This window comes from Condylura cristata, unplaced genomic scaffold, assembly GCF_000260355.1.
Source record: "Condylura cristata isolate star-nosed mole 26May11 unplaced genomic scaffold, ConCri1.0 scaffold00017, whole genome shotgun sequence".
Lineage (NCBI taxonomy): Eukaryota > Metazoa > Chordata > Mammalia > Eulipotyphla > Talpidae > Condylura > Condylura cristata.
This window is the reverse complement of record NW_004567118.1, coordinates 16,741,849-16,760,890: the sequence shown is the minus strand read 5'-3', so window position 1 is coordinate 16,760,890 and position 19,042 is coordinate 16,741,849. Positions and strand designations below refer to the sequence as shown.

The window sequence follows — 19,042 nt, the reverse complement described above, 5'->3', positions numbered from 1 at the left end:
TGATTTTACTATTATAAGCCTAGGTACTTCTTAGTATTTTTCTGGCTTGGGGTTCTCTGGGCTTCTTGAATTTGTAATTTAATAGAGTCTCCCAAATTTAGTAGCCATTGTACATTGCTTCTTCAAATTCTTTTCTGCCCCATTACCTCTCTTCTTTCCTTTAGGAATCCCAGTTACAAATATGTACTACTTGCTATTGTATCTCATATTACTGTGGCTTTCCTTTTTTTGTTACTGTTGAGTCTTTTTTGGGGGGATCTACTACTTTATTTTAACATTCCATTCCCCCATTTTCCTTACATACAGTTCTGGGGTGATAGCATCTTAAGCCTTTGAGAAATTTGTGGTTTATTTCTTATATCAGTTTTATAGCTACAAAGATTCTGTTACTGTTGTTACTTTTTCTTCTCTTATCTATAAATTTATGACTTGAATTTTTTCTCTTTAATTATGACAGAATTTCTTCCAGAAGAAAGAAAATTTAATTAACATTTTTCATTTACAGTTTTCACCTGAAAATCTGGTCACACCTTCCCTTTTATCCTGTTTTATAATTTGTAACCTTAAAGTTGCATATATGGGTAAAGAATTTACCCTTTGTATATATAGCTTTCATTATGTGTGTATGTCAGTATATCTGTTGCAATTAAACCCCATAAAAGTATTCATTTTATAGAGGATTAATACTAACTGGTGAAAAAAAAGTTTCTTTGTCTCTTCTACAACAAGTCAGTAATCATCAATTCTTTTCATTTATTTAATCATCATTGAATGATGAGGGCAGAAAGTACTGAAGATACTACCTGCAAAATATACAGTCTTAAAATTATATTTATTCATGTCTTTAAGATCTTTGTCAGCCAAAAGGTGATTCTTTTTTTGCCAGTGTATAGCCTTGAGAAAATTCTGTCCCTTGCTACTCCTACATTGCTAGTCCCAGCCTGTGAGACAGTCAGTTGCAGATGGTGCCTGTCCCTGATATTTTGTGTCTTACATATGTCCGTTCACACTCAGAAAGTCCACAGCTGTAGCCATTGTACCAGAAAAACTGGTAAATGCTTCCAAACGGAAGACCTTTTCAGCAGCTTCCATCAAATGAAGCAAACGAGCTTGGCATTTGCTGACTTTTCTTGACAACAGTACAAGCCAAACAAATTCAATGTTGAAGCCTCGTTTAGTGTTCCAAATAAAACCCACAACTTGGGTCTCTCTGCTCTGATTGTTTTTGTGGGACCATATTCTGCTTGAACAGACAGTGAATTCTTGAATGGTGGATCTTACGGGAACTATAAGAGATTCCCAGCTCAGACAGATCCAGTGCTGTAAATAATCTTTGTAGAAAAGACAGAGCCTAAAATATTCTATTAGCAACATGTAGTTGATGGAGTCTTGATTATGATGGATGAGGATCAGAGAAAAGAAGGGAAAAAATTACTTTTCTATGATTACTGTTTCAAATTTTGTATATTTTTGTGTCACATCAGGGCTACAAACTTGTTCTTTAATCTTATCTGAGACATAGAATATCTCATATATTAGATATTTCTTTTTTATTAGGTTGTCCTTGTTGAGAACATTCCTTAACCTTTTTGTCAAGATTCTACTAGGCAATATCTTTTTTTTTTTTTTTATAAATAATACTACTCAACTACTGGTACCCTGGACTCTTTCAGGAATATATCCGTCAGTGGCAACTGCTGTGTGTGGATGACTTACACTTATGCTCTAGATAAGATAAAGGGATAATGAATTTCACAAAGTAGTTCTAAAATGGTAATAAACAGTGATCTACAAATGAAACTTACATTTGATTTGATGCGATCATGAGATCTTTATGCATTGAGGGACTGTGGCTACAAAGTAGGTACCTCTTCTAGTCCCTGGGTTCTTGTTATGAAGTGTAAGTTATGCAAAGACTTGGGGTATCTTACAGGTTGGAGTTAAAGGGAATTCACTGGGATTTTCTTGAGCTCATTTGAAATTCATTTGAGAGTTGTGTCCTGATCTTATTCATTCTTATTCTCATTTTGCTATATCATCACATTTCATGAGAAAGAAAATGAATTTGCTTTGTTCACAACTTTTTAATACCGGTATTAATGCACAGGATAAATAGTATAAGACTCAAACATTTGGAAATAAAACTTAAGTAGTTATGAGCCATGCAAGTGTGTAAACATAAAGAATATAGACTCTCATGATTACAGGGATGATCTTTAAAATTCTTTCAAACCCTGTCAGTTTTTTGTTTTTTTGTTTTTTTTTAAGATTTATTTATTTATTTATGCATACAGAACCTGGGATACAGGCCAGAGGTGCAGGGGCGGTGAGAGGCTTCACCAGAGACAGAGTGGGGAGCAGAACAGACTGAATAAGGAAGTACACTGCTGAGGGGAGCACTGGGCGGGTCAGAAGTCTGCCGCACCATGTGGGTCACCTCTGGGGCTGGCGGGGTTCAAACTCATGCTGAAGTGGATTTAGCTTCTTAGTGCTATGCTTTAACCCGCTGCGCCACCAAGGAGGGCCAAACCCTCAGTTTTTGATGGAATTTACCCAATGTCAACAGTGATGATTGGACTGTCTGCATCTATATGAATACAACTAGTGATTTACTACCTGAAAGTGACCCATTTATTTCACCCGAAACTATCAGAAAAGTATTTATATTGACTGACATGCCTTCAATTCTACCTTGGATTTTTTGTTTGTTTTTTTTTTTTAGAACAAGTTTCTCTTTGAATTAAGGCTCACAGGAGACCTAAAAATTAGTCGGGTGGGCCTTTAATGAAAATATACTTAACCTGAATTCATTTTTCCTTTTTTTTATTTCAAGAAAGCCTGTTTATAGAAAGACATTTATTTGTGTGTCCTGCAAATAGATGTCAGTTTTATTGTTCTAATTTTAAAATGAGAAATCAGTTAGATGCAGAGATACTGGTAAAATGTACCTGGAATCAGATATAGTTTGGAGAATAAGGGATCTATTATCTAACCACTTTTGGAAAGTGTGTGAATGAACAGTGGTCCTTGGTTTGGTAGTATTTGTCTCTGCAAAGGAGCTATAGAATGAGTTTAAAGGCAGGTACTCCAAATAAAAAAGCACAGAACATATCTTTCCTGTGTTCCTGACAATAATTTGGTTCCTTCTATGTATGACCTGTTTCCCCAGTAAAACTGCCCAAAGGTAATGTCTGTGCACAGGGGCCTGCTCATATGCCCATCTTGACAGTGTCATGCCCTCCTTTTGTCGCCATAAGATTAGGTTTCCAGCCTTGGGTGGACTAAGAATGATAGTGTTTTGTTTGAATCTTAACCTTAAAAGCCAGAGGTGTTGTTTTCAAGTTAAAATTCAGTTAGAATAAAAAAGCAAGTAAATTGACACTCCATGGTATCTTTAATGACTATTTCTGCTATTTTCCTGACTATATTCAGATGTTGTCAAACATTACAAGTAGGCCTTTCTATTTTGTCAAGATGTCTCCAAGAAGTCTGTTTATTGGTAAATAGGGTTTGAAGTAGAAGACACTATCTTTAAACTAAGAATATTAGGTGTTCTTTGGCATTAACTAGAAAACAACAGGTAGCAGCTAGCAGAAAGAAACGCTTTTGCTAGAGTCTCAGATGACATATATCACACAGTTGGAGTCAGTGCCATTAAAAACCTGTCACTCAGAGCGATTCCTCCAGAAGCTGTTGACTAGTTGGTGTGGTGCTTAAAACACATCTGAATCATCATTCCTCAGAGAACTGAAGATGGTTGGCGTCACTGCCTGGCCCTAGCTTGGACCAGCCTGCAAATAATCTTTCCAAAAGCTAAATGGAGAAGAGAAATAAAAAATACTCTTCAGAGACTTGGAAAGGTCACAAATGATGTCATAAAAGAGTAGATGACAGACTCTGAGGTGAGCTATGCCCCACTCGCCTTGGTTTCTCTTGTGTCATTGCCTCCTGTCGTTATCTGCAGTGAGAGGTGTGATGAGAAGCTGCATTTGCCAGAGTTCAGACTGAGTTCCTCTCGTACCTTTTTATAGTATTTCTGAGTACATACACTGGGACAAGGTTAGAATATTAATTTAGCCTGTTCGTCTCCAGCTGTGCCACCACCAAGAGGCTGCAGCTATGGCAGCAGGCTTCCTATATGTGGAAAGAAACTAATTGCAGGTTACAGGCTGAAGCTGACAGGCTGCTCTTTCCCCAGCAGCCACTGAAAGTAACTTTTAAAAATCATTATTATTATTAAGCATTTATAGCCCACTTTTGTGTTTTCCAAGAGCCTTGTAATCATTTCTATTTGCTTTTCCTATTGATGGCCTGAGAGGCAGGTTAATATTGTTATGGCCACAAAAGGTGCTTGACAGACCAGCGGACTAGAGGATTAGGTAATATGCTCCTTGGTGCCCATCTGTCATCTGCTTTAGACCCCCTAGCAGAATCTGAGGTGTGCATTTTGATCTTTACCTCATTGAACCCATTTCCTCACTGCTTGCTTTTAATTAGTATGAATATCTGTGTGAATATTATGATTCATACTTTTGCTCCTTTTAACTACAACTTACATTAAGAAATTTCTTTTATATAGTATACACATATAACTTGATAGTTTGAGGAGACATTACTTACTCTCCACGAGATGCATTATATTTCATATTTTATTTTTTATGCCAATTTTAACCCACTAATTAGCAACTACCATTCATTATGACCCACAGTTTTTAAAAATAACATACTAGTAGTTACCTGAAATTGAAGAATTCACGTTACACATCTATTAGTTTTGCTTAAAGAGTGAAACACATTTTCATTTTAAAACATAGATGCATTATGGGATAGCTTGGAACTTCAAAGAAATTTTGTTCTTATGATGGGCCCCTCATATATACTTCTAATACTGACCTGCCACATTATTTACAGTTGCTGGTCTGAAGTGCACAAACTGTAGCACAGAACAGCCCAATCACTGGTCCAAAGTAGCTACAGTTAAAGCCAGAAGGCCCAAAACCAGTGCTCTTTCTACTCTACCGCATCAGAAACATTTCCAGTATTTTTATGTTATAAAAATTCACTGAATGATACCCATTATCAACAAATGTCCAAGAGTCCTAATTTATTTATTGATTCTTGGTCTGACAAAAGAGACTGCTAGTGACACTAACCCTGGCAGCAAGTTGCTGAAATCCAGGAAGACAGAAGAGATGGGCATGGAAAATGTGTTAGAACTCCCAGGACTGCCTTCTTCCCATCTGAAGCCAGAGGTCTGAAGGATAATCCAGAGAACTCAACTGAACTTGAGAGCACCAGCCTATGGTTCTAATGCTAATTACTCTAAGCAAAGTTAAACTAGAAGTGCATGTTTATTTGGGAAATGGTTGTTATAATGGACTAGTAATTTTGTATTTTCACATGTGAAATTCAATTAAACTACATAATATAGTACAATGTTATCTTGGTAATGTAGGGATAATTCTGTGGACTTGGATTGGTTTTCTTTTCTTTTTTTTTTTTTTTGGTAGTTTTATTTTTACAAGTCAAATGTCCTAAACATTCAGATAATCTACCTTTGTAAGACTACATTTACAAAGCATCAAAAAAGAAGATTAAACAGAGATTCTCTATTACCTGGGTTATGTGTACTTATTCTGTACCTATTGAGATAGTAAATTTTAAAATAAGAAAACAGACATCTACCCTCCCTATTTCCAAAGCAGTAAGTGACTCTATTTAAGATGCCCTCTGAATTGAAATTGAACTGGCTCCACACTGTTTTTCTCTTGATTTTTTTTTTTAGCCCCCCCCCCAAGAGTGATTGACATATCCTTAGAGAACTCTTTGGGTTACGATCTATACTATCTGTGTTATTCTTTCTTAGCATATTGCTTTTATTTTAACACAGTGATTTGAAGCAGAAACAGCCCTTATATCCTATCCTCCCTCACACATGCCTCATTTTGTAATCCTATACCTTATGCTTAGATGTTACTAGTGGGATTATGCTATGCAGATGAATGATAGAGAGGTAGAAAGAAGGGTTGAGAACCAGTACTTTATATCATTTGTTTTACATCTTTCTCCCCTAATTTCATGCAGCAAATATGCTAGTGGAGATGAGAAATAGCCCGTGTACTCTAAGAGCTCATTATATTATGAGTGAGGCAGATGTAAACAATTATTTTATATTAATGTGTAAGCACTCGAGTGCCATGAAAGGGTTAGAGCTTTACTGAGACATCTCAAGCAAGAAATCAGTTTTAGGAAAAGAACAATGTTTAAAAAGTCACATTTTCAGTGTTTAGGGAACAAGGATAATTTTGGTATGGTTGAAATTAAGGAAATAAGACTGGAGATGTGTGTAGGCAGGGCCAGAATCCAAGAGAACCATTTCTTCTTGAGATGATTTCATTTATAATGAAGAGCGAAATTCTAACAGCTGCAGAATGCAGATTTTGAAAAATTAATGTAAAATAGGTGAAATGTTTTTTCATCTTGCAGAGTGACCTTGCAGTTGAGCCTACAGAGATGATATTTTACCAAAGACCCAGTAGGAGAAGAATCATTAAGCTAGCAGTTTGCCAGTAGTCTTTTTTTGTTTCTTCTGATCTTTCTAGCATAGTTGTAATACTACATTTGAGCACATGCACAATTTCAGTTAAGTCTAAAGTGGCTATCCTTGATTTACAAAATTCTGAGTAAAAAGAAAAAACAGAAAGTGATAAAAGAAGGGAATTTTTCTTCATCACACACTTACAGTACTTATTGTAAGCCAGGCACACAGCTAATAAGTGAAGGAGTCACAATTTGAAATCTGGTGGTCTGGTCTGGTTCCCTAGCCTGTTCGAAACCACTTGAGGCTGCTGATTGTATTTCTGGTGTCAGGATTCTCAGAGAATTGTTATAGAAGCTGAAATCCAGGGATCATCTTTTAGTGTGCCCTGAATCCCCTGGGATTATATGTCAAGCTGTTCACATTTGCTTTTTAAGGGAGCTCGTCTAGGCTTATACCTCCTTCTAAAAATTGTCCGCAAGGCAGGAACTTTGCTTGTCTTTTCTATTGTTAAAAAGCTACAATTGGAATAAGGAGCAAGATACTTAGAAGCCTATTCAGTCTTCTTGGGTAATATTATTCTAAATTAATTATTTATCTACTTCTTCCTAGGAAGTTTTCTAAAATGTACATGCTAGACCCCAGATTTAGAAACTGTTATTCTTTTTTATAGATGAACTCCTGACATCTTGAAAAATCTCCCCAGGTGATCCTAGTACAAATCTTTGGTAAAAATCACTAAGATCCCTGGAGGAAAAGGATTGTATTTTCTATATTCTTCCTTGTCTCAAGTGCTTTAGGATGTAGTAAATATTTATGAATGTTTGGGCATCCTTGGTGGCACAGGGATTAAAGTCTCAGCATTAACAAGCTGTCACCAGTGATTGTGGTACAAGTTCAATTCCTTGGGAATTAAACAACAGACCTCTCCTGTCTCACCTGCTGCTCTCCTCAGCAGTGTATTTCAGTAGACCCACCTGTTCTGCTCTCCACTGTCTCTGGTGAATCCTCTCGCTCTCCCCACCATACCTCTGGCCTACCCCCCAATTCTTGTATGAGTAAATAGATAAAATAAATCTTAAAAAATAGTAATAAATGTTTGAATGAGTGGCAAAATTGGTGATAACGATAGTCACTCAAATTTCACGTAAGACTACGTACGACCCACAGTAGCACATTCACACCACCCCAGTTTTTACTTCTAAATGATTTTTACAAAGCCTGGCACTACCTTAACATCATTTTGATGACCTCATTTGAAATAAGACTCCTATTGCTAAGTACTGGAGTATAAAAAAAAAAAACCTCTCCCAGAAACCCATAGTTGATATAAATGTTTTGAAGTGCTGCTCTGATAAATCCTAAATAATGTCTTAGTGTCCCTCTTTCCTGTGTAAATTCACCATACTCAAGCTTTCTGATAATTCTCCATCTCAGCATTTTGTGCATCAGATTATGGGGACTCCTAGGGAGTTAGAATTGGAAGATTGAAAGCACAAGTTGCAAGGAAAGTGATTTAATGGACTCTTCTAGTAGACACCAGAAAGACTGTTAAGTAGACATAACCATACCATACCAAATTATGGAGGAGGAAACAAAGATACTATTTATTTTAAGGTGGGGAAAGTGTGTTGACAATAAATATAGAAGGACTGGAAGTACATCAGAAGGATATTTGCAATTCACAGTTAGAAGAGCTATGTATCCTGTTGAAGTGTGGGCATTTGCCCATCAATGGGGGAAGGAGAGAAAAATGGTGCCAGATAAGCTTTTATTTTCTTTGAGCAAAATGAAAGCGAAAAAGACCTGGCTAATGATTTTAAAACTTGCAGAGAAATGTTTTCCTGCAGTGCCAAGAGCATAGCCAGAGAAATCACCAGTGACAGAAATCAGTGGGAAGTAGTGGTTTAGAGCAGTTCTCCTCCTCTCCTTTTATAGTGTATGGTTCTTATAGTCTGCCACAGTAGAATCTGCTTGTTTCTGAATATATGCACCAATCATTGTTGCCCTTGAACACAGAAGTACTTACTGCCACTTTTTAAAAACATGAACAGTAGGGTCTGAATTGAACAGCATGGTAGATTCATGGTCTACCTAAATCAAAAGCTTGTACTGTGAGAAGTTATTTCTTTGCTTTGCAAAGGTTTCTCCTTATAATCATCAGATTCATCCACTGAATTTTTCCCAGCTATAGGACTTAAGCAGTAAGATCTTATAAAAGAAACCACTTTAAAATTAGTAATTTTATACTGGATAATTTGTATACTGTGAAAACATTGGCAATATTTACTATCAGAAACCATAGAAATGTAAAATATTTGTATAGATTATGCTTTGAATTCATTCCTAGGAGCTCCTCCTGGAGAGAGGTAAGAGTTGCAGGTTATCATAGTGTCTAACCATGGAGTGAGTAAGGATATACTTTCAGTGTATGGTGTGTCTTGTTTGGGGAGTTCTGCATTTTCTAAAAGAAAAAGGAAATGGGGTGATGTATTTATAGATACCTAACTGTTCTTTCCCTCCTACCTGGCTTTCTGTGATGTCCTAATTTTTCCTTGTTACTTTCCTGGCAGGTGGCTGTGAAAAACAATATTGATGTCTTCTACTTCAGCTGCCTCATCCCACTGAATGTGCTTTTTGTAGAAGATGGCAAAATGGGTGAGTGTGTCCTCTTATTCTGCCAAATACACTTTTGCTCTTTATCTCAGTAGCAGGCACAGCATAGCCCCAGAAGTACAACTTGCTTTTAGGTTTTAAAAAATGGGGTAAGGCTATTAAAGCTCTTACAATTGCTAATTATTTATTTGCCTGAGTCACAGTTGATGTTGCTTTGCTTTGGTCTCTAAATGTTGCTAAATCACAATGCCTATCTCTGAATAACTCAGTCACTGTGTTGCTGTGGAAAGGTGCTTACATTTTCTGAGTTTGGTTTCCGAGTTTACAAAATAGAAAGCCAATCTTTTAATAACTTAGTGAGAAAATACACACAAATTTAACATCTAGCTTTGTGCTAAGTTTTACTGTCTGAAGATAAGAATTCAATAAACCATTAGCATTCCTCATGTGATTGTTGATATTTCTTGCTTCCCATACTTACGAAATCACCATATAATAAAACTGACATATATTGGTATTTATAAATTACATTAGCACATAATTGATTTGATTCCTACAATGGGTCTTTCAGTAGGCAGAACAGATATAGTTATAGATGATGAAACTAAGGGTTAGAAAGATTCCACTGACTCCTGAACTGGAAAGCAGTGAGGCAAAACTAAATTCTAAATGTAACTCTTTTTTAGTGTATCTTACTGCTTCTGGGGTGGGATTGAGTAAACTGGAGTATAGCACTACTGCGTAACTAAGAATTGGCTTCAGTCCCAGGCTGCTGCTTGCTGTATTGTAAGAGCCAGAATTCTAAAGGCAAAGCGATGTGAAGCATCAGAAATCAGAATAACTCTAACAGACTGTGCACATCCTTCTTTCTCTCTGCTTCCCCACACAGAGCGCCAGGTCTTTCTTGCAACATGGAAAGATATTCCTAATGAAAATGAACTTCAGTTTCAGATTAAGGAATGCCATTTAAATGCTGGTGAGTAATGACTAACTTTCAGTTTAATCCTAGTAACTCAAATTAGATATTTTTTTAAGATTGATTTATTCATGCATATAAAAACTGGGGTGTAGGCCAGAGGTACAGGGGTGAAGAGGAGGGGGTGAGAAGATTCACCAGAGACAGAGCAGGAAGCAGAACAGGCAGATCTACTGAAATACACTGCTGAGGTCTGCTGTGCCATGTGGGTCAGCTCCCTGGTAGCCTGATAGCACTGTGTTTTTGGCCCTTGCACCACCAGTGACGCCCCTCAAATTAGATTTTTGAAAATCTAATTTTATTTACCTGCCTCTTCTTTCCACATCTACCTTGTTTCTAGTGGCTATATTAGGTATATAACTCTCAAACTTATTTTTTTAAAACTTGAGATGTTTTGATAGAAGTACTAGGTTACTTACAAGATAACAGATTTAAGATACTTAACTAAATTGAATCCATCTACCCACTTCTTCAGTGGTTGAACATATGTTATTCACTATCTTGCTAACCTTTTTTAAAAGATTGTTTAACATTGGTTTAGTACACTGTGTGTGATTTAGAGGTACACATTTACAACTCATCAATAGTCGTGTTTCTTTGAATGATCATCCTGTAAGCATCAGGTAATTGAAGGAGTACTTAGAGGGTCTGTCCTCTCCCAAGAACTGAACGTTCTGTTTCTCCTTTTATGTCAACCTTCAATATTGGAGGAAAAGTGATTTTTTTTCTGAGATACTTATTTTTTTTACTATAATAGAACATCAAAGAAGTGACCCCAAAGCATGAATTAGCACTTCTTTTCACTGTAGTGTTCCTCAGGATTGGAAGAAAACCCTAAGCTCTTCAGAATTATACTGGTTTTGCCCAGTCTTTGTCTGTCTATCTGTCTTTCTTTTTTGTTAGGTTTCTAGAAGATTTTCAGTGTGAATGTAGTTGAGTCCCAGTGCTTGGTCACTGTCCCCATTTGCCCATCATGTCATCCTGTCAGCATGCTGCCTTCTCCTCATTGTAGCTGGAGCGTAGCCCTGGCAGGAAAAGGCACCGTGGCACTACACAAAGAAAAGGAGGAAAAATTTCTGTGTCTCTTTACAACTTTTTCATTTTGAGGGTGCTTTGATATGTATTTATACTGTACTTCCGATGGCTCTTACAGGGCCTCCCCTGAACCCTTAAAGTGTTTAAGGAGATAGTCATCTTTAATTTTCTTTGTATTAACTGGGTAGTGGTTCTCTTTAGGAATGCCACATATCTAACTTCCTTCTAACATTGTCTCGGTCAACATTTCTCATCTTGATTGTTATGTATCTTTAAACAGAGTCTGAGTTTTTACTGAATTTTCACACACACACACACACAAAATGACCAAGTTGAGTTTCCTTTTGTGCCATATTCTAGGTAGGTGGCAGTACTATCTGCCTCTCTCTGAAGCTCACTGGTCAGTTACCATGAAACTCATTTGATGAATGTAGGGGCAATTGGGTAACTTCCGCTGTATAAGCTGTTCTTTAGGAACAGCTTGTACAGAATCCATAGTGTTAAAAGCTATAGCCTCAATACCCAACTCAGGAGAGATTTTGCCCTTCATCATAGTTCACCGTAGTACCAATTGGTCCTATGGATGCAATTCATATAGATGTTTCTGAGAACACTTGTCCCTCCACATAGAGTTCTGGCTCTTCTAGACCCTTTGGTCCTGGCTACAAAAACCAGGTGATGAAGGCAAGCTCGCCATTAGGAAAGCATCACAGTAAGGCCCCATGAGCCACTGCCATGCCTCTGAGACCTGCCTTTACAAGTCGACCTGTGGCAGTACAGTTGCTGTCCCAAGCAAAGAGCAGGTATAACTGGAACAAGACTGTAAGACAAGATCCCGCTGGAACTGGCCAAGCGAGGCACCTGAAAATGGTACATGGCACATTGAGGCATCAGATCCCTGAAGCAGCAGCACTCACGCCCAACAGAGCAGCCACAGGAGCATCTGGTGCATCTTATGGAGTCCAGTAATCAGTCACATAATAAATATGCTGGTGTTTTTTTTAAGTTCTGTAATAAACTACAGCTTATCAAAGCTGAAGAATACAGTGTGTGGTATGCCTTCAGAGCTCCCCTTGCACATAGCACATGGAAAGCTGAGAAGTCCAACATTGATGAAACCTGTTGAACTCAGCATTAGCTGAATTTGAACTTGGATTTAAAATCACGAAATACTTCTTATTAACATCGACGGAACACCAGTGTTCCTGAAAGATGATCTGGGAAGCTGGCCTGTAGAGCGCAGAGAAAAAGACCTGAGTAACTGGCGCGATGACTTTTGTTTCAGACACTCAGTAGGACTTCTTTTTCAGAAAAGGAAATGCACATTTGGTTGAATGCAGGCTTTAGGTACAGCCTGCCAAAATAGTAGAAAGATCCCTCTCCTTCCAAATTGGAGTTTTGAGCCCTGGTGTCCCTTGGTGTCCATTTGTGATCTTGCCAAAAAAGAGATCCTGGGCCTTTCTCCCAGTGGGACTGTCCTCTGATGTAACCTGGAATCATTTCTCGTCAAATTCAGTTTTGATAAATCCTGCCATGGCCTCATGCCAGTTCCTCCCTGCATTGGTGCTCCAAATGCCAACGAGCCAGTTTTCCAGTGACACGCTGCTCAGTGTAGCACAGCACATGGAGCAGAGCGGCCAGCAGTCATCTCATTTTCTCCAGGACCCCAAGGCCATAGCTTCCCACACTATAAGCACTGCAAAACTTGTAAGATCACTTCCTGCAACTGATCTTTCTAGCTCCTCCTCTGCCTCCATTCCAAAATCTAGAGTGCCCTAGCTTTTCAATTTCCTTCCAGTCTTGAGGCGTCTATTAACATGAACAATTTCAGGTTTAGTTCCTTCTGATTCAACACCCTGGGTCTAGCTGGGAGCTAAAAATACCATCCTTACCAGCAGATCTGCCCTAATCACAATAGCACCAACACTTTAAATAGCTTTTCTGTGCCAGAGTAGACATTTGACAGATGGAACTAACACTCTGAGGGCTGTAGGAAGTCACAGGCTCAAAGGACTTACCGACCTAGCATTAAGCTTTTACTTTCTGCTCCTGCATTTCTTTCTAGAGAATACAGATGAAAGAAGCCTTCTCATGCCTTCATAACTAAGCAGACTTTAATCGAAATGTGTATCTAGATGATAGGGATGCCAGTGGTGCCACTAGCTGTGTAAATACCAGAAAATATTAGGACAGAAAGGCACTAATATATGGGTCCTCTTGCTTCCTAGCACTGGTCACCTCTAATGGTATCAGGGGACTTAAATCTGTTTTGCAACTTACCACTATATTTGCATCTGGAGTTAGTACTTGTGTCTATTACCACTCTTATCTGTACAAGTAGTTGTATCTCCAGCCATATCAAAAAAGAATCCTTTTGGTCAATAGTCTAAAAACCTGTTTTTTGAATTCTTTATTACTTCACACTCTGAAAAGCTCAGAGCCATGGCATATCTATTTCACTAGTTAAGCACCAGTAAAGGACAAATACTAATTCTAGCATGGGGACTAGGTAAAGTTCCGTTTCTTTGTTTTGTCATTGTTCTCCATATCATTTGGGACATTTCATAAATGAAACATTTCTCCAGTCAGCACCTTAACATATAGTTTGGTTGCTCAAGTGGTTTTTTTTAAAAAAGTGTTCTTTTCAGCAATGATAGTGATTTTGAGCTTGCCACTACAGGTGGGCCCCACATGCAAGTTCCCCCATTTCCACTCTCTAATCCGATTCCCTTAACTTGTGTTGCTGCTGGAAGAGGTATGGCTTCAGTGAAGGCAAAAGACGAAGGATGACCACATCCATATCTCCTGAGATTTTAGGCCCTTGACCTAATGAGCCAGATGGTGAAGAAAAATGAACCAGAAGAAATGAATCTTGAAGCAAGTGTAACCATATTTGACCATTTCACTCTGTCCTTGGGGCAGATGCCTCACATGGTATCAGCACAAACTGAAACAACTTATATTCTCATTCGCAAAATCTCACAGCTGTTAAATTCCATCCTGTTTCCCAGGAGCTCAGGTGTGTAAAAAGCTGTATTTTGTCAATAAGTCTGTCCTAGTTTAGCTGCCATTGCCTCCAGCTCCTGTTGCCATTTTTAATAAGTACATTTGGCAGAGTCTGACTATCCTACCATCTATATGCCTGCATATTTAACCCTAATAGCTAAGATTTCTAAAAATTGGCTCACATCCTCAGATTATAGAGCCCTCCTCCGTTCGGTCTTCTAATAGAAACCAAAATGTAGCCGTGCTATAGAAGCAGAGCCAGGCTGCTGGCCATATGCTTTCCACATGTGTCAGCTTGTTTAGACTTCCTGTTTGCCATGTTTTCTGATTCTGGGAGAAGGAGTGGATGTGTGTGTGTGCACGCGCGCACTTTCGTTTCTTAGCCTGTCATCTCATGCATGGTGGTAATATTACCATGAAAAGAAGTAAGAGTTTGGGTTTTGATATATATGAATACATTCTAGTACATGATTGTGCCTGTGCAGCAAGGTGGCTTAAACAAAGGCTCCTACTGTGTGCAGTTTGTTTCCTTGGAAATGGGCAACAGCTTAGAAAGTTAGAATTGGTTTTTACAGTTTATAGCAAGCCCCCATGTGTTAAAGAAGTCCTGTCAAAAGGCATTTGCCAAACTCCAGCTGGTAATGTTGCCTAGCAACCCCATCTAAGCTATAAGAGCCCTTCATTTCAGGAACCAAAGTGACAGCCAGAACTGCCTGACCCCCCAGAAGGTGATTAAAAGGCATATTATTAAGGTCCCCTCCTCCAACCGCTATATTTTTTGACTCCTCAAAGAATTAGATCTTAAGTTATAACTACTCTGCTTGGTATTAATGAAAACCTTTGAAATAAGAGGGAAAGTAAAATAATAACTAAATGTGGTGGAAAGCATTTAATGAATGGACTTTAATGCCTCTTTCCTGAGCTCTCACTGATTTGAATATGGGAGAAAGACATGAGGGCGAGATTAACCCCTGAAATTAGCTTACAACTAACTCCATAAATCCTCAAATAATGTCATTTTGTTCAGTGTTACTTCATAATAACATTGGGGGGCAGGGGAACACAATTTCAGCCAGTGCTAAGCAAAATGAGTAGGTTACTTATTCAAGGACCTACTTTTGTTATATGTAGTATGATTTAAAGACATGTTTTATAGGAACCTTTCAACCAACATTAGATGAACACTCACTATAGTTTGTTTTTTTTTTTAAAGATTTGTTTATTTATGCATACAGAACTGGGGTTTAGGCCAGAGGTGCAGGGGCAGTGAGAGAATTCACTAGAGACAGAGTGGGGTGGAGAACTGACAGAATGCTGAAGTACACTGCTGAAAGGAGCAGTGGACAAGACAGGAGAGGTCTGCCACACCATGTGGGTCACCTCCCCAGTTGGGAATTGAACTCATGGTGAAGTGGCTGCAGCTAGCTTTGTAGTGCTGCACTTTAACCAGCTGCATCACCAGGGAGGGCCTGTAGATGGTTTCTAATGCCTATGATATCATATACATATCAGCATGTCCAATATCTGAATGAGAGGAGTGAGAGGCTTATTCCAGGTATTGGTAACAGGTATCCATCGTGTCGCTGATACTGTGGGAAACAGCAATGAAAAACTCAGGATCCCTGTGCTTAGAGGGCTTACTATCTGGGATATTAAAATACTGTCCATTATGGCAAGCTTTTCCTAGAAAGCACAATAGAATACGACAGATTTCTGTCTGGAGAAAATTTAGTTCCTGAAGTAGGCATGAGTAATTTAATCTCGTCAAACATGAACATAACAAACTGTCAACAACAACAAAAAAATCTGTTCTCTATCCTTAAAGTTTATTATCTCTATGCTCAAAGTTTGTCTTCTGCAACACTATAGTAAAAGAGAGAACAAGGAGGAAAAAAGTGATCTTTAATTCTGGAACATCAGGACTCGTCATGAGGAGGAGCACAAACCAAATTGCTATTACCCTTGGTTGGAACTAGAAAGCCTCCACTATGGCCTGTAGCAACAAGTGGGTTTCATGCCTTTGTAGCGGTCACCTCAGCACAACTTTAGTCAAAGTGTCTTGTTGACAGAGTTTGTTTCATTATTAATTGGGGGGCATGTTATTTTCAAAGAAATCACTGGCCTATTTAAGAGAACTGGCACATTGGAACCTTAAACAATGTTATACTATAGTGTAGTTGCAATTTTTTAAAAAATCTTGAAACATCCTTGTTAATTATTTGAGATTTCTGCCCTTTTCTTCTGCTGGTGTTTGAGACCAGAGTGACTTACAGGAAAATAAGAGTGACTCAGGAAGTAGTGATACAGATTTGATTGTCAGTCTGTGCGTCCCTGTCACTGTGACACACCCATAGACCCATTTTTGTCTTTTTCTTTCTCAGAGCATTTTTACCTCCCTGGCATTTTAGTGTAGGATTATCAACTCCTAGACACCCACCAGTCTCCACAGACATTTTGTACACTAATGCCTTTTTTTTTAATTTATGTGTGGGTGCAAGAACTGGGGTACTGGGGTACAGGCCAGAGGTTGGGAGGTGATGGTGAGAGGATTCACCAGAGACAGGTAGCAAGCAGAACATACCTATCTACTGAAATACACTGCTGAGGGGAGCAGCGGGCGAGAGAGGAAAGGTCTCTCCTGTGGGTCAGCTCCCTGGCAACTGGTGATAGCTTCATAGTGGTGTCTTAACCCCTGTGGCTGGTGATAGCTTCATAGTGGTGTCTTAACCCCTGTGGCTGGTGATAGCTTCATAGTGGTGTCTTAACCACTGTGCCACTAGGGAGGCCCTGTACACTAATACTTAGAGTTACCTTATTCTTTTTTCTATCCTGGAATCTGATTGATACAGAGGCTCTTAAGAGCCTTTTCCTTATGGTATATTTTGTGTGTGAGAAGAGCTTCCTGAAATGGTGTGCTTGTGTGCTGATGGTACTTGTTGGGAAGTTAAGCATACAAGGCTTGTGAGGTTGTCAGCAGAGTTAGCATTCATTTATTTGATACTTTAACTGAAGGTGTTGCATTTTTATTTGTATTTCTAGACACAGTTTCCAGCAAGCTGCAAAACAACAATGTTTATACTATTGCCAAGAGAAATGTGGAAGGGCAGGACATGCTGTACCAATCCCTGAAGCTCACTAATGGCATTTGGATTTTGGCCGAGCTACGCATCCAGCCAGGAAACCCCAATTATACGGTAAGGCCTTTCTCAGAATGGCTAAGATGAGTTTGAGTAGGAGATATTTTTTCTCAGCACCCTATAAAGACATTTCAGACCCCAGGTAGCCAAACCAAGCAGGCAATAAAGAAGTTTCCAGGTCTGTCCATAGAAGCCCTTCTATCTGCATTAGCAACCCCATCCAACAGGCATGGGGTCTCTGACAGAGAGGTAGTGCCTCACACTGCACTGGTAAACAGTCTCCTTCCCCAAACTTGGCACCTTCATCAAGACCAGTTAATACTTAGTAGCATAACTGCTGCATATGATACTATAAGAACATGTGAAGGGATTGCTTTACAAGCTCATTTCTAGAAGGGCTTCTTTTCTGCTTTGGGGTGCATGATCTAAGGATATCAATCATAGATATTTGAGCCTTTTCTCGTAGCATTGTATATCCTGAAATGCTTATGAAAGGCAAGGCAAAATAGGACATACCTTTGGCAGCCTATTTATGGAAACTTTAGTTTGTATATTTTCCGTCAGTATCACACTGGACTAAAATTAAAATTCTGGCAGTATTTTTAGGATGGGAACAAGTACCTTGTTAAGCAACAAAAAATAATATCTTTAGGCACTGGGCATTTGTATAACTCTGAAGAAGCTGAATAGTCGGTAGACTAAGGGAACTTTTAGCCATTTAGGTGAGAAAGATCTGTGACCCCATTCCTTAATTTTAACAACCAACTCTGTTTTCATTAGCAGACAGTAGGAAATAGTACCACCAGAACTGAAATTTCTTGGTGTTTTCCCCACTAGTTCCCCCCACCCCCAACCCCGGTCATGAGCTGGAAGAGCATCTGTATGTGAGCTGCTATATCTTATCAAGCTAGATTTTTGCCTAAGTATTTGTGATCTGAGAGACTTCAGGCTTTCCCCATAAAGTATGCTTTCCTCCCACACTCCTCCTCCACCATCATTCCCTTATCTTTTTGGACAGAAGCTACCCTGTCACTTACCTCAAACTCTCCAAGAAAGGAAAATTCCCCTCTGTGCTATTCCTAGAGATGCAGTTTTTACTGTAAAATCATGGTCTTATAAATTTAATTATTTTCCTAATAATTGGCTCAAAGAGTATGTGTTTTTTTAGCATTAATTATTTTATAGTATACAATCTTCCATCTCATCACGGTTAAAGAAACTTGGTTACCCCAGTTGAAGATACAGAAAACCAAGGTTAAGAGTGATTAGTGACTCAGTCAGAATCATGTAATTTGTTGGTAGGTAAATTGTGCTTGGAATTAGGGTATCTCTTGGCACTAACTATCATAGTCTTTCTATTCAGTATAAGACAGAACATTTTTAGAAGGACCTCTCACCGCCCTAAATATTAAATTCATTCTAGCTTGTCTTTGCAGTACTGGTTGGAAGGCAAGGGATGGGCTTAAATCAAAACTTAATCCTGTTGTTGAGGTAAGGGAACATATTAAGAATCTAGAGAAATTCTTCTTCCTCTGTCCTTTCCTCTCCACCGAAGAGCAGCTCAAACTCTTTGATTTCCATCAAGAATCTCCCTGCAGTGGCAACCCTGGCAAACTGGGTTTTTGTTAAGGAAGTTAACATTTTCTTAGTCATGAACAAAAAAACATCCAACTGGTAGAACTTCAAGTATTATTACAAAATTGTAAAATTAACTATTTGGAAGAAGAGAAACTG

General features: G+C 38.6%; 1 protein-coding gene across 1 annotated transcript in view; it reads left to right on the top strand.

The window, feature by feature from the left end:
• AP2B1 (adaptor-related protein complex 2, beta 1 subunit) overlaps nucleotides 1-19,042 on the top strand; it is a 95,848-nt gene that overhangs the window by 72,318 nt on the left and 4,488 nt on the right. The window contains exons 19-21 of the mRNA XM_004685030.2: nucleotides 9,112-9,196; nucleotides 10,044-10,130; nucleotides 17,211-17,365. Coding sequence (XP_004685087.1) covers nucleotides 9,112-9,196; nucleotides 10,044-10,130; nucleotides 17,211-17,365 — 327 coding nt within the window. The remainder of the gene's footprint in view (nucleotides 1-9,111; nucleotides 9,197-10,043; nucleotides 10,131-17,210; nucleotides 17,366-19,042) is intronic.